Here is a 15,251-nt window from a genome sequence, read left to right as displayed (position 1 = left end):
CCTGTGACCTAACTCCATTTACCGCCTGAGCCCCATATCCCTTAACACCTTTGGTTAGCAAAAATCTATCAATCTCAGATTTAAAATTAACAATTAAGCTAGCGTCAACTGCCATTTGCAGAAGAGCGTTTCAAACTGCTACCACCCTTTGCATTGTAGAAGTGCTTCCTAACTTCATTCCTGCAAGTCTCGCTCTAATTTTTAGGCTATGACCCCTAGTTCTAGTATTCAAGTATAGGTGACCTCCAAAAACAGCCACAAATGCATCAGCAGCCATATGCAATAATCCAACAACTAACCTGTAACTCCTGCATGATCCCTTTAAATAGCGCTGGTGGGTCCTCTGTGCTGTTTATGACCTGTTCAGCTGTGCAAGGTTAAGACAATGCGTTGGCTGGAGCGTTGAGTTCCAAAATCGTATCTGTCCCTTTAAATCAATGTTGCACACTGATCTACTGCATATTCTTCCTACTTTACACACTACGGGAGTTCGTTATCTGCGTGTGCGCAAACACCTTTACCAAGATGGCGTCCGGCGCAAGTCATGCTAGAAGTATGCGCGTGCATTCCAGACGCCATTTTGGGTCCTTAGGGGGACATGTATCGCCTACAAAACGGGCACTTACGCGGCCCAATTTATGGTCCCATGTGCTTCTGTAAGCAATCACTTAATCCAATCAGGGAGGCTGCTTGCTTTAATCCAGGTGTCATTAGAATGTATGAATCGGTCCTACTCTATGGAACTTCCTCCCGAAACCTCTCCATTTCTCCCCACCTTTAAGAACCTCCTCAAGACCCAACTCTTTAATCTAACTTTCAGTAGCTCCTCCTAATCTCTTCCTTCCTGCATCAATGTACATTTTCATTACGCTTATTTGTAATGTGCACCATATAAATGAATTTTGTAGTAATATTGGTAAAACACAGATGTTGTATATTTACAATTAACATCAAACACTTCATAATGCCAGTGCCTGTATGACTCTTTGTGCTACGGCAGATATAAGGATAGATATTCCAATGTGTTTCACTGTGTGAAGGATGTCTGTAGACAGGGTGAGTCGGCTTTTGATCTGTTACTTGCTCAATTCCTTCTACTCGCTATTTCCAGTTGCTTTCTCGCTATTGCACACTTCTTTTTTGCGTGCGCGCACAAAATGTGCAATAACATCATAAAGTTTGAAAAATTATTTCAATTTATGTGAACTTGAAATTTCCTGGGTGTCCCACTGGGAGTTTATGACCCCGATATTACCAGGGAGGTGGGTTGGCAGTGGGGATTGACTGGGTGCGTGGGTAACCCGCCCAGTAAAATCGGTGGGTTCCCCACGCGATCGCAAGTAAATTGAAGCCACTTACCTTGGCTTCTGGGTTTCCCGTTGGAAACCTGCGCAGTGGGCTGACTGCGCACCCGCATCACAGGCTGTCAGCTGGAGGAGCCCTATTTAAAAGGGCAGTCCTCCAAAGCTGCTCCTGCAGCAAACAGCCAAAATTACAGCATGGAGCAGCCCAGGGGAAAGGCTGCTCCCAGATTTAATGATGCCTCACTCCAGGTCTTACTGGATGGGGTGACGAGGAGGAGGGAGATTTTCTACCCGGCGGACGGGAGGAAGTGGCCTGCCTCTGCCGCCAAGAAGGCCTGGCTCGAGGTGGCAGAAGAGGTCACCAGCACCACCAACATATCCCGCACCTGGATACACTGCAGGAAGCGCTTCAATGACCTAACTAGGTCAGCCAAAGTGAGTACACTTACTCATTCTCCTACACTCCGTCTTCCACATCACCGCCCCCACCCCACAACTCCTTCTGCACTGCCAACACTACTCTATCACATAACTCCTCACACCCACTCAAACCTCATCCTCATCTTACCTGCACTTACTCACCTCCCCAGTATTCATCCCACCACTACCACTCAACCCAATCCTCATACAATCTCATGGCTCTGTCTCATACTCACCCTCTGATGCATCTCTTTCACGGTCACCCTCACCCAACCTGACACTACCTCTGCTGCAGCCTCAGGGGGTGCATCACGTATAAGTAGTAGGAAGCGTAAGGCACAGGTTTTGTGAGGACAAAGGGGACGCACAAGGGTGTTTGACACTTTGTCATGTTTTTGATTTATATTTGATTTTGGTTCAACTCACATTAAATATTATATTGTCACCACTACTGCCATGTCTTGACCATTCTTGACTGGCTTGTTCAATAAGTCCCTTTCATGAGGTTCTCCATGAACACCCACACTTGATGCCACCCATTGGGTCACCCTACAGTGGGTGTATGTGTAGTTGCACGACTATTTTGTGCAGGTGCCTGTGGCGCAGCACTGTGTTGTGGAGCTCCATGTGGCGGAGGTGGATATGGCATACCTGGCGAGGCTGGTGATGGTGCTTATCCTCGGATGAAGTGATGAATGCAGCTATGGCGCACCCATCCTGACGGTGTGAGTTTGAGGAGGTCCGCAAAGTAGGTAAACGTGTTTGCACAGCAGAGTTTAGGGTATAAATTAATAATTTTGAGTGGAAAGACAAAGGTGTTACAGGCAAAACTTTGTCTGAAGTGACAGAGTGCCCTGCTGCAATAAATGAGTGTAAACAATTTTACAACACCAAGTTATAGTCCAGCAATTTTATTTTAAATTCACAAGCTTTCGGAGATTTTCTCCTTCCTCAGGCAAATGTTTCAAGATCTCCTTGAAGCCTACGCATTTATACATATTGAACAATAATAAATGGTGTTTACAGACTGCCCCTGCAACTGCCCGTTGCCAAGGCAATCACCGTGTTCAGACAGAGAGGTGTTACCTGCAGAACCTCCGAATACACATTCAATAAAAAAACAAACAGGGAAAAAAAAACAGAGAAAAAAAAACACAGAGAGAGGCAGAAACATCCGGAAGGCAGAGAGAGCCAGCAAATGACCCATTATATTAAAAACAGATAACATTTGTTCGCTGGTGGGTTAACGTGTAGCGTGACATGAACCCAAGATCCCGGTTGAGGCCGTCCTCATGGGTGCGGAACTTGGCTATCAATTTCTGCTCGACGATTTTGCGTTGTCGTGTGTCTCGAAGGCCGCCTTGGAGTACGCTTACCCGAAGGTCGGTGGATGAATGTCCATGACTGCTGAAGTGTTCCCCGACTGGGAGGGAACCCTCCTGTTTGGCGATTGTTGCGCGGTGTCCGTTCATCCGTTGTCGCAGCGTCTGCATGGTCTCGCCAATGTACCATGCTCTGGGGCATCCTTTCCTGCAACGTATGAGGTAGACAACGTTGGCTGAGTCACAGGAGTATGAACCATGCACCTGGTGGGTGGTGTCATCTCGTGTGATGGTGGTATCTGTGTCGATGATCTGGCATGTCTTGCAGAGGTTACCGTGGCAGGGTTGTGTGGCGTCGTGGACGCTGTTCTCTTGAAAGCTAGGTAGTTTGCTGCGAACGATGGTCTGTTTGAGGTTGGGTGGCTGTTTAAAGGCGAGTAGTGGAGGTGTGGGGATGGCCATAGCGAGGTGTTTGTCCTCATTGATGACATGTTGAAGGCTGCGGAGAACATGGCGTAGTTTCTCCGCTCCGGGGAAGTACTGGACGACAAAGGGTACTCTGTTGGTTGCGTCCCGTGTTAGTCTCCTGAGGAGGTCTATGCGATTTTTTGCTGTGGCCCGTCGGAACTGTCGATCGATGAGTCGAGCGTCATATCCCGTTCTTACTAGGGCGTCTTTCAGCGTCTGTAGGTGTCCATCGCGTTCCTCCTCGTCTGAGCAGACCCTGTGTATTCGCAGGGCCTGTCCATAGGGGATGGCCTCTTTGACGTGGTTAGGGTGGAAGCTGGAAAAGTGGAGCATCGTGAGGTTGTCCGTGGGCTTGCGGTAGAGTGAGGTGCTGAGGTGCCCGTCTTTGATGGAGATTCGTGTGTCCAAGAAAGAAACTGATTCTGAGGAGTAGTCCATGGTGAGCTTGATGGTGGGATGGAACTTGTTGATGTTATCGTGTAGTCTCTTTAGTGATTCCTTGCCGTGGGTCCATAGAAAGAAAATGTCGTCGATGTATCTGGTGTATAGTGTTGGTTGGAGGTCTTGTGCAGTGAAGAAGTCCTGCTCGAACTTGTGCATGAAAATGTTGGCGTATTGGGGTGCGAATTTGGTCCCCATGGCTGTTCCGTGTGTTTGGGTAAAGAACTGGTTATCGAAGGTGAAGACATTGTGATCCAGGATGAAGCGGATGAGTTGTAGGATGGCTTCCGGAGATTGGCTGTTGTTGGTGTTGAGTATTGATGCTGTCGCAGCGATGCCGTCATCGTGGGGGATACTGGTGTATAGTGCCGAGACGTCCATCGTGGTGAGAAGTGTTCCTGGTTCAACTGGTCCGTGGGTACTGAGTTTTTGTAGGAAGTCTGTAGTGTCGCGACAGAAGCTGGGGGTTCCCTGTACGATGGGTTTCAGGATGCCCTCGATGTATCCAGAGAGGTTCTCACACAGGGTTCCGTTGCCTGATACGATGGGACGTCCGGGTGTGTTGGCTTTGTGTATCTTTGGGAGGCAGTAGAAGTCTCCCACGCGGGGATTACGTGGGATGAGAATGCGTAGGATGCTTTGAAGGTCTGGATCGAAGGTCTTGATCAGTTTGTTGAGCTGGTGGGTGTGTTCTTTGGTCGGATCTGCGGGTAACCGTCTGTAGTGTTCCTGGTTGTCCAGTTGTCGGTATGCTTCTTTGCAATAGTCTGTTCTGTTCTGTATGACTATGGCTCCTCCTTTGTCCGCTGGTTTGATGACGATGTTGCGGTTGGTCTTGAGAGCGTTGATGGCGTTGCGTTGTGCTCGGGTGACATTCTGGACTGTCTTCTGAGTGCGGCTGATGAATCTGGCATTGACGCATTTCCTGACAGCTTGAGCATACATGTCCAGCTGAGGGCAGCGACCCTCCGGAGGAGTCCAGTTTGACTCTTTCCTCTTCGGTTGCTGTACCGCGGATCCCTCTGTCTGCTGTTCCGGATCGTCGATTGTCTCATTGGGTTCGCTGCTGAAATCTTGGGGTTTGTGGTAGAATTCCCGGAGCCTCATTCTCCTGATGAATTCCTCTGTGTCCGCCGCGAGACTAGTGGGGTCCATTTTGGTAGTGGGGCAGAAATTGAGCCCTCGGCTGAGAACTTCGATTTCGTCTGGTTGAAGGGTGTGGTCGGATAAATTGACAATAGACTTCCCTGTGGTTGCAACCGTGGTACCAGGGGAAGCTTGGTCGTTGCTGGTGGTGATGCCGAGTTTCTCAAGCTTCCTGCTCTTGGTTTTCATGTAGGCAGCGTAGTTCCGTTGCCTCGTCTGTTTGGCGGTATAACGTAGCTGGTCTGCTGTGTCCTGAGTACAGGTTGAGAGTATGGACTCTATCTTGGTTTCGAGGTTGTGGCGTCTGCTGTAGAGTTGGTGTATGAGATGGTTGCGGAGTGTGCGAGAGGTACGGCGGCAGAGTCTCTCAGCGTAATCCGAGTTGTATGTGGACTTGAGTGGGTTCGTGATCTGGAGTCCTTTCGGGATCTTGTCTGCTTTCTTGCAGCTCTGTAAAAACTTGATGTCTGTGTCTAAATGCGCGATCTTCTTGGATATCCTTTCCACTGTGAGGTAAATGAGGTTTTCCCCCCAACTGTCAAATAATCCTTTGCATCTCCCACTGGCTGCTGACTGAAACACGTCTGCTCCAACAGGGAGTGTTTCCCACAGCACGGGAAACACGCTGAGGATCCATGAAAATTGCACCCCTGCCAAAATCTCCTGTCAATGAGGTCTGTCAAGTACCTCAACTAGGTAAGTATTTAAATAGTCATCCCGCCGGCTTTAATTGCCGGTGGGAGTCCCGCATGCGGGAGCTGCGCGCGCACCCGAACACGTCACTGGGGAACCCGGAAATGGGCGGGTTGGAGCCGGGCTCCGGACCCGCTCCGGGATTCCCCGATTTTACGAACCCCCCCGCCCCCGACGAACCCACTCGGCCATCCATTTAAGATCAGTAATGCTGGGAAGGTATGTCTTGTACAATGAGGGTTTGCAATTGTTTTATGCTCATTGAGGTGAGGGATATTAGTGCTGGGGAATGAAATTTACATAGAATTACATAGAACGTACAGCACAGAAACAGGCCATTCAGCCCAACTGGTCTATGCCGGTGTTTATGCTCCACACGAGCCTCCTGCAACCCTGCTTCATTTAACACTATCAACAAATCCTTCTATTCCCTTCTCCCTCATCTGTTTATCTAGCTTCCCCTTAAATGCATCTATGCTAGTCGCCTCAACTACTCCATTTGGTAGCGAGTTCCACATTCTAACTACTCTCTGGGTAAAGAAGTTCCTCCTGAATTTGTCCCATTATTGGCACCCAGTGCCAGCATCAAGAACTCCCAGGTCAGATTTAGCACAGCCATCTACAATGCCCAACAATGTCCCTCAGCTACAATCTCAAATGAGCACTGCCTAATGCACTGCGCATCAATGAGGACTGTGAAGCCCTGCCTCAGGGTCCCTTCAATCCAATCTGCCAGCACGTTGAAGCTAGACAAGATAGATTCCCATACATTGGAGCATAAAGTCTCTATAGCCCCAGTCAGAGGATTCCAGAAAGAATTGCCACAAGTCATAGCGTCGCTGTCAGTGCGGCTCCGTTGTGGATGGCCCAGGATTTGGGATGCACTCTGTTGTAGACTGCGGGTTCTGTTGAGCAGTCATGCATCACAGAGATATGGGCAGTAGAGCCATCACCCCCCCCCCCACCCCCTCCCTGCCTCCCTGCCCACACAGTCACTGCCAGACCTTGGAGAATGCTTGGATCTCAATTGACTCAAACTGTTGATGCTCAGATAGCAGACGTAATGTGCAGACCCAGGGAGATTCCGATCCCTGAGCTTAGCAGCTGAGGGAAGGTTTGAGCTGCCCCTCCGACCAGCAGGATCTTGTTCCTTCACCTGCTCCTCCTGAAACTTACCACCTACATCCCCTGATGTGGATCTGCTGGTGATGTGAGGTGCCCTGTTTACCACCACCGTTTGCCATCTACTTCTCAGTCTTCCTGAATGCCTGTTAAAAGCAAAAGAGGGACATAGGTTAGAATGTTGCAACAAATCACCCTTCAAGCAGAGCTTACGTGGCAAGAAGTATATGCAGATAGGGTTAGATGAAGAGGGGAGGGAGGAGGCTCATGTGGAGTGAAAATGCTAGCACAGACTGGTTGGGCCGAGTAACCTGTTTCTGTGCCGTAAATTGTATGTAAAGATATTTGAAATGTCATGCTCCTGTGGGTGCGGTATATGTTTCTGTTGAGAGGGAGTGAGTGAGTCAATAGAGGTAAAAAGAATGATAAGCAAAAGATGTGACCAGCACTGAACTTGAGGGAGGGCTCTGACAGCATCCCCCACTCCCTCAGCCCTAGAATTTCCAAGATAGTCTCCTCAAAACTACTTAATTGCAAATCCCTCCCCCCTCCACCATGTACACCTTAGTCCTTAGTTCATGTCTATTATGCACTGCCATCTCCTTAAAGCTGAGAGATGTAACTTTGAAGAGCACAGCCTATGATACCCAAATGTCCACCTCACATCTCAACTTGTGCATGAGTAGTGAACATGCAGCTTAGAATCATAGAATGATACCACACAGAAGGAGGCCATTCTGCCCATCGTGCCTGTGCCTGCTCTTTGAAAGAGCGATCCAATTAGTTCCACTCCCCTGCTCTTTCCCCATAGCCCTGCAAATTTTTCCCCTTCAAGTATTTATCCAGTTCCTTTTTGAAAGTTGTTATTGATTCTGCTTCCACCGCCCTTTCGGGCAGTGCATTCCAGATCATAACAACTCGCTGCGTAAATCTTTTTTTCCTCATGTCACCTCTAGTTCTTTTGCCAATTACCTTCAGCCTGTGTCCATTTTTTACTGATCAGTTTCTTCTTATTTACTCTATCAAAACCATTCATGATTTTGAACACCTCTATCAAATCTCCTCTTTAGCTCCTCTGCTCTAAAGAGAACAACCCCAGCTTCTCAAATACTATGCAATCCTCCCAGTTATTTACAGTATTTTTTTTTACCTTGAATGTCAGGAGTGGAATTTGAAACAAGCTCTTCTTTGGGGTTGGGGTGGGGGGCGGGGTGGAGGGTGGGGGGAGGAGGGGCCAGGGTGGGGGGACTGCAAATTAAACACAGCACCTCACAGCGTAACATGTACTACCCTTTTTTGGAAATGTGGTTTTTGGGCACAACTTTCAAGATTTCTATGTGACCTTAGTTGCATGTTTCCGTGCCATTCAAAACGTTTGCTCTGCAGGAATACAGACATGCATGTCAATGTGTGAAACAGCTGAAAGGCTGCCCAAATGCTTTGCATACAGATTCAGTGAACTGACAGAACCATAGAAGTTTACAGCAAAAACGGCTATTTGTCCCATTATGTCAGCACCGCCTCTTTGCTGGAGCAATCCAAAACTAATTTCACTGCTTACGGTCTCCCTATAATCCTGTATCTTCCTCTGCTCCATGTTTATTCACGTTTCCCTTAAAAGATGCAACTGTCTCTGGCTCAATTACTGCCTGTGGCAAAGCATTCTATGCTCTGATATCTCCCTGGGCAACTTCAGCATGAATTCTTTGTGCATATGGGCAAATGCTGGGTACTCTTACCTTAATCTTCCTAAGGCTGCTAAACTTCTTACACATTTGCTCCCTTGACCTCTTGACATGGGAGATGGAATTCACCTCCTCCCATGCCTTGTGTATAGCTGTACAGAAAGGCTGGTGATTTTCGTCCTCGAGATGGCAATACACCTATGCTGCACCTCGTCCAGCAGCACTTCAAGAGCAGCATTTTCAAAAGGCATTTCTCTCTTAACATCCTTTCTTCCACAATAGCAACATGAAAAAATTTATGCTACCAAATGACATGTTGCTCCCCTACAGTGCCAACCCTATAGTGTCCATTGAAGAGTGAACTTTGCTTACTGCCAAACTGTTAAATCTGTTTTTGAGACATCGTCACATCACTTGCATGTGGAACATAGGAGGGAACGTAGGAACATTAATAGGCCATTCAGCCCCTCTGGCCTGCTCCATTATTCAAATAGATAGTGGATGATCTCAACTCCATTCTCCAGACTTTGCTCCATATCCCTTGATACCCTAACCTAACAAAAATCTATCGATCGCAGTCTTGAAAGCTCCAATTGTCCTAGCATCCACAGCCTACTGGGGGACAGTGTTTCAAATCTCTACTAATCTTTGTATGAAAATGTGCTTCCTGATTTCGCTTTTTAATGGCTTAGCTCTAATTTTAAGATCATATCTCCCTGTTCTTGATTCCCCCACCAGAGGAAATAATTTCTCTGTATCTACTCTATCAAATCCTTTTAACATTTTAAACTCCTCAATCAGATCACCCCTCAATCACCTATAGTCATGGGACAAAATTGTCTCATACCACAAATCAAAAAGAGTTTTTTTTATTTGTTCACAGGAAGTGGGCGTGTTGGCAAAGGTAGCAATTATTGTCCATTTCTCGCTGCCCTGAGAAGATGGTGTAGGGCCTTCTTCCTGAGCTGCTGCAGTTATTGTCCATCCCTAGCTGCCCTGAGAAGATGGTGTTGGGCCTTCTTCCTGAGCTGCTGCAGTTCTTGTGATTCCCACAATCGTGTTGAGTGTAGAATTCCAGGATTTTGACTTAGTAAGAATCATAAAATCATAGAATGGTTACAGCACAGAAGGCCATTCGGCCCATTGAGCCCTTGCCTGCTCTCTGCAAGAGCAATCCAGCTAGCCCCACTCCCCTGCCCTTACCCCACAGCCCTGCAAATTTTTTTCCCTTCAAGTATGAATAGCGATAGATGGTCAAGTCAGGATGACTTGGAGGGAAATTTCGAAGTGATGGGTGTCCCATGATATGTGTTGCTCCCGTCTTTCCTGGCGGGAGAAGTTGCAGGCCAAGCGAGGCACTGCCCAAGACACTTTTCTTGTAGAGCAATTTTCTGATGAAGTTAGTGAGTGCCCCTTTGAAAGAAGTTTATTACATGCAAATTTGGTGATGGTGATAGACCTCATTGGGTACTTTACTGTAAAACTGCACACACAGTGCCCTTCTGAAGCGTTTTTGACCTCCCACACCTTGGGGCGACAATGCTTTGGCCACCAGAGAGCATATTTCAAGGGTTCATCTTGATTGCTCATCCGCCGCTCTTTGGCGAGCGGCGCGCTGGGAGTTGTAGTGCGCGCTGCATCCTAACAGGTGGTGGCGGCGGCCCAGCAAACTACAACTCCCGGCGTGCACAGCGGCGGAGTCGGAGTAGGCGCAGCGCGCAGTCGCAGTGGCGCCTGGAAGCTTTTTTTGGGGGGGGGGGGCGGGTATTTTTTTTATTATTATTATGTTGTTGTCGACGTGGGGACGGTTGGCAGGTGCGACCATGGAGTGAGGAGCGGCGCGGTCGATCAGTCCGTCCCGACCCGTCCTCCCCTTACCTTCCCTTCCCTTCCGAGCGGGGGTGTCGACATGTGGCTGAAACCCGAGGAAGTGCTGCTGAAGAACGCCCTGAAGCTGTGGCTGACGGAGAAAACCCACAAATTCTTCGTCTTGCAGCGTCGCAGAGGTTACGGCGAAGGTGGCGGCGGACTAACGGGTAAAGTTGGGAGCCGCCGGGAGCGAGCTCCACAAACTGCGGGGCGCCGCCCGCCGGCTGCTGTCTGTTTTGTTTTCTGTTGTAAACAATTTTACAACACCAAGTTATAGTCCAGCAATTTTATTTTAAATTCACAAGCTTTCGGAGGCTTCCTCCTTCCTCAGGTGAATGTTCAGGAGCTCCTGAAACATTTACCTGAGGAAGGAGGAAGCCTCCGAAAGCTTGTGAATTTAAAATAAAATTGCTGGACTATAACTTGGTGTTGTAAAATTGTTTACAATTGTCAACCCCAGTCCATCACCGGCATCTCCACATCATGTTTTGTTTTCCTCTGTGGAAGGGGAACTGAACAATGTTTTTAATCCCAGTGCGGGTGTGAAAGTTTGATTCCTATTAGGGAAAACTTTAAATATTTGTTTACCTGTCATTTATTTATTATTTACTTTTACTTTATCTGTCATTTATTCAATTATCTGTCATGTATTTAATGATTATTCAGTTGCCATTTATTTATGTCATTTATCTCTCTGTCATTTAATTATCTGTCATGTATTTAATTATCTGACATTTATCTGTCATGTATTTAATTATCTTATAAATGTAAGATAATTAAATAAGATAATTAAATACATGACAGATAATTGAGATTTAATTATCTGACATTTATCTCAATTATCTGTCATGTATTTAATTATCTGACATTTATTTAATTATTTATGTCATTTAGTGTATTTTATTTGTTTAGTTACTATCTGTCTCTCTGCATGTTTACTTTCACCCCCCCCCCCCCCAAAATGCTCCTGGAGCGCCTTGAGTTACAACCCAAGGTGTGAGAATCAGCACTTTGGTTCTGGCTGAGGATCAGGTGCCCTTTCTCTTTTTTTCACCTTGTTACAGTGCTGAGAATCAGCGTTCACAAAACCCCAGTGTGGTCTCTGACTTGTGTTACTGCACCTGGCACATTTGGTGCGTTTGCGGCAGTGGGAGGGTTGTGGGGGTGTTGGTGGGCGGGGAAATGTTGTGATTTTTTTTTTGATGTACCATTCCAGGAATAATTTTAGGTCAAGTTTTGTGATTTGTTACCCACTTTGACAAGTTGCAACTTCTTATTTATGTTACTGATTGGTTAAATGATTTTCTTATCTCTTAAGGATTTTTCTCTACTTTAGTCTTTGCCCTTTTATTATTTTCCATGGAATAAATCTAAAGTGCAGTCAAATCTAAAATTGCTACAAATGTCTCAGGCAAAGTAATCTTTTAGTTTTGCTGCTAGATGAGAAGGATTTATGTATGTTAAAGATATAGTGTGATGCCTAAATGGAATTTTATAGAATTTTACAGCACAGAAACAGGCCATTCAGCCCAACAGGTCTATGCCGGTGTTTATGCTCCATACAAGCCTCCTCCCACCTTACTTGCTGGCACAGGCACGATGGGCCGAATGGCCTCTTGTGTTGTACCTACTATGATTTCTTCATCTCACCCTATCAGCATATCCTTCTGTTCCTTTCTCCCTCATGCAATTATCTAGCTTCCCCTTAAATGCATCTATGCTATTTGCCTCAACCACTCCATGTAGTAGTGAGTTCCACATTCTCACCACTCTGAGTAAAGAAATTTCTCCTGAATTCCTTATTGGATTTATTAGTGACTGTTTTGTATTTCTGGCCCCTAGTTTTGGACTCCCCCACAAGTGGAAACATCCTCTCCACGTCTGCCTTATCGAACCCCATCATAATTTTAAAGACCCCTGTCTGGTCTTCTCTAGAGAAAAGACTCCTAGTCTGTTCAGTCTTTCCTGATAGTTCTACCCTTTTTAGTTCTGATTTCATCCTTGTAAATATTTTTTGCACTTTCTTCAGTGCTTCTTTATCCTGTTTTGTAATATGGAGACCAGAACCACCTATAGAAACTTTTAACTCTTTGAACAAGGGAAGTGAACTCTGCCCCATTGGGTAATATATTTTGAGCAGGATCACTAACTGTAGTGACAGTAAGCAGAGGATATTCTAACAAAATATAATGCTAATGCCAATGTTACTTTTTTTGTAGTAAACAGTTACAAAGAAGTAGGGTTTACTTTTGATGGCCTTTTAATTTTTTTTTCTCTGACTGTTTTGATATAGATAAAGGCAACTATACCTAAGTTTATACAGCATTACAAGATAAGCATTACTACAAATGAGTTCTGTGAAAAATAATTATGTTGCTTGTGAGGTTTTGTCACCTATCATTTGCTGCAGCTGTTATAAATCACTTTTTTTTGTTAAATCCACCTCCCTTACACGGTCAGATTTAGGGTACATTTATCGAATCATAGAATGATACAGCACAGAAGGAGGCCATTTGGTCCATTGTGCCTGTGCCAGCTCTTATTCCCACTCCTCTGTCGTTTCCCCATAACCCTGCACATCTTTCCTCTTCAAGTATTCCTCCAGTTTCCTTTTGAAAGTTGTTATTGAATCTGTTTCCACCACCCTTTCACATACCAATCACATCAGCACAAAGAATTTTGCTTCTCGCCTCCATCAAAATTGTAATGTGAATCCAGAGTCAGAAACACGGCAAGAGACTCCATGGATAAGGTAGTCTCACTCTGCTTCGCTGTGGAGTCAGGTTGGGCCCTAATTCTGGATTTACCGCAAAATTTTAGCATCAACATAAAAGCAAAACTCTTCCGACCAATACTAGATTGTAGTGTAAATGCACTCTAAATGATTTGGAGCAGAGTTTTTCCTGTTATATTATCTGTGATCACTTTTTTAATCAAAGACTTTTTCTTTTTAAAGGGTTACCCTTATGCTTTTAAGGGATTTTGTCGATGGATTTACAACCCTGTTGTCTTGCCTCAATGTGAAACAGTTTATGGTACTCCTACCAAATTTTATATGTATCTTCCTGCCATTTCATTCTTGTCTTTTGAAAAGCAGATATACTGGAATCAATATGTAATTTGTTTTCCCTCAAGCTATGCCGCAATAAAAATCCTGTAATTATTTGAAGCAGTGAGGTTACCAGGAATGATCTCTTTTTGACTGTAAAGTCAGCTTTAACTTAACTGTGCCGAAATGTATCTTTGAAGTGCAGCAGGTATTCTGAAATTTGCATATTCATATTGTATGCAAAAATCTACCACATTTAAACATTTATTTTCACTTGGAGAATTTTGAGCTCATTTTTGGAACACGGGTAGAATTAATGGCTTGAGTGACTTGAAGCAGTGTGTGCATATAATGAGCACCTTTAAGTGGATTGCTGTCAGGAATTTTTGATTTGGATGTCAGAAATGATTATTTAAAATGTTCTAAAACCTGACTCAAAGTCAGCTATCAATCGCTGTAGCTGCTTGATGTCTGTTGGTCATGTGCTCAGTTATTTTCTCGAGGCTTGTACGTTTAAATCTTTAGTGAAAGTCGTTTTAGGCCTCTATACAGATATATTTATATTTGCTTCTTTGATCTTTATCTCGCTGTCTTCCTTTTCCACTTGCTATAGTTCAGGTGTATCAGGTATTTTAATGTTCATTTCCCCTTTAATTGAAAGTTTTCGAATATCTTCAAATAATGCAATTAAATCAACAATGGTATAGAGCCTATAGCAACTGTTGCATATCAATAATAAGCAGTATCACTGTTCCAGCACTTTGTGTGTCCACGTCATTGGTTTGCAAATTTTCTGTGTTGGCCCCTGTATGACTATTGACAATCCTGGCACTCCTCTGTCCTAACTTCCAAAAGTCAATGTCAGCTATCCAAAGGAAAACAGTGCGGTAACTAGGAAATATTTTTTGTTAGTATGCAAGATGTGTGTCTAAATATTTTCTTCGTGCGCTGGTTAGGTGTGTGCCACAAAGATCTGTGAACCAAATATGAAGTTTAAATGAGTGTTCCTGTTAATTTGAATATATATCAGGCTGCTGATACAGCTGAGTTTTCTGATTAAGTAATAATCCATCAAAAAACGTAGTATCTCTAAGAACAGTCTTTTCCAAAGCATGAAATGCAAACAGGACAAAGCGGTTCAAGAAGGCGGATTGCCACCACCTTCTCAAGGGCAACTAGGGATGGGCAATAAATGCTGGCCTTGCTAGCAATGCCCACATCCTAAGAATGAATTTTTAAAAACCATCAATAAGAAATATGTGCAGATAGAACTGAGTTACAAAAAAAACGGAATCGCCTGGACTTCCTGGCCTAAATTGTCAGGGTTCGTGAAAATGGACCGTTGGCCGCAGTTTGAATATCGTTAGTATACAGCCAAAGAAATAACGTGCTAGTGAGTTAACAGATAGAGAAAGGTAATGCTCTCTGGGATGTGTGGACACTAGTTTGATGATTTATGGTTCACCTATGTGTCCTCTTCTTCCATCTTTTTTCCAGGATTTATTTTTGTTTTTTTAAAGATTCTGTCTATTAAAGATTATATGAGGCCTCACGTTATTTCCCAATTAACGTGAGCACTTTTCCAGGATGATGAAGTGTAGGATAGCTACTGTGCCTCAAAGCTTCTGGCTGCAATATGAGAGCACAGTGTTGAAGGGACAAAATTATGACCTATTGGGGATTGAAGAGATAATGCATATCATATCACAGGAAGCATCAAAACTCACTTGCA

The 15,251-nt window shown here is 45.0% G+C and overlaps 1 protein-coding gene across 3 annotated transcripts in view; it reads left to right on the top strand.

Annotated features, from left to right (window-relative positions):
* The first annotated feature begins 10,373 nt into the window (after window positions 1-10,373).
* Window positions 10,374-15,251, top strand: part of tbc1d8b (TBC1 domain family member 8B) — a 69,133-nt gene continuing 64,255 nt past the window's right edge. For 2 of the 3 annotated variants that reach the window (XM_067997288.1, XM_067997287.1), the window contains exon 1: window positions 10,380-10,637. In XM_067997288.1, coding sequence (XP_067853389.1) covers window positions 10,511-10,637 — 127 coding nt within the window. In that variant the 5' untranslated portion in view covers window positions 10,380-10,510. Of the gene's footprint in view, window positions 10,638-15,251 lie in introns of all 3 variants that reach the window. The other variant, XM_067997289.1, reaches the window with a different exon arrangement.

The sequence above is a fragment of the Heptranchias perlo genome, chromosome 15 (genome assembly GCF_035084215.1).
Source record: "Heptranchias perlo isolate sHepPer1 chromosome 15, sHepPer1.hap1, whole genome shotgun sequence".
In the NCBI taxonomy this organism is placed as follows: domain Eukaryota; kingdom Metazoa; phylum Chordata; class Chondrichthyes; order Hexanchiformes; family Hexanchidae; genus Heptranchias; species Heptranchias perlo.
This window is presented reverse-complemented; position numbering and strand designations above follow the sequence as displayed.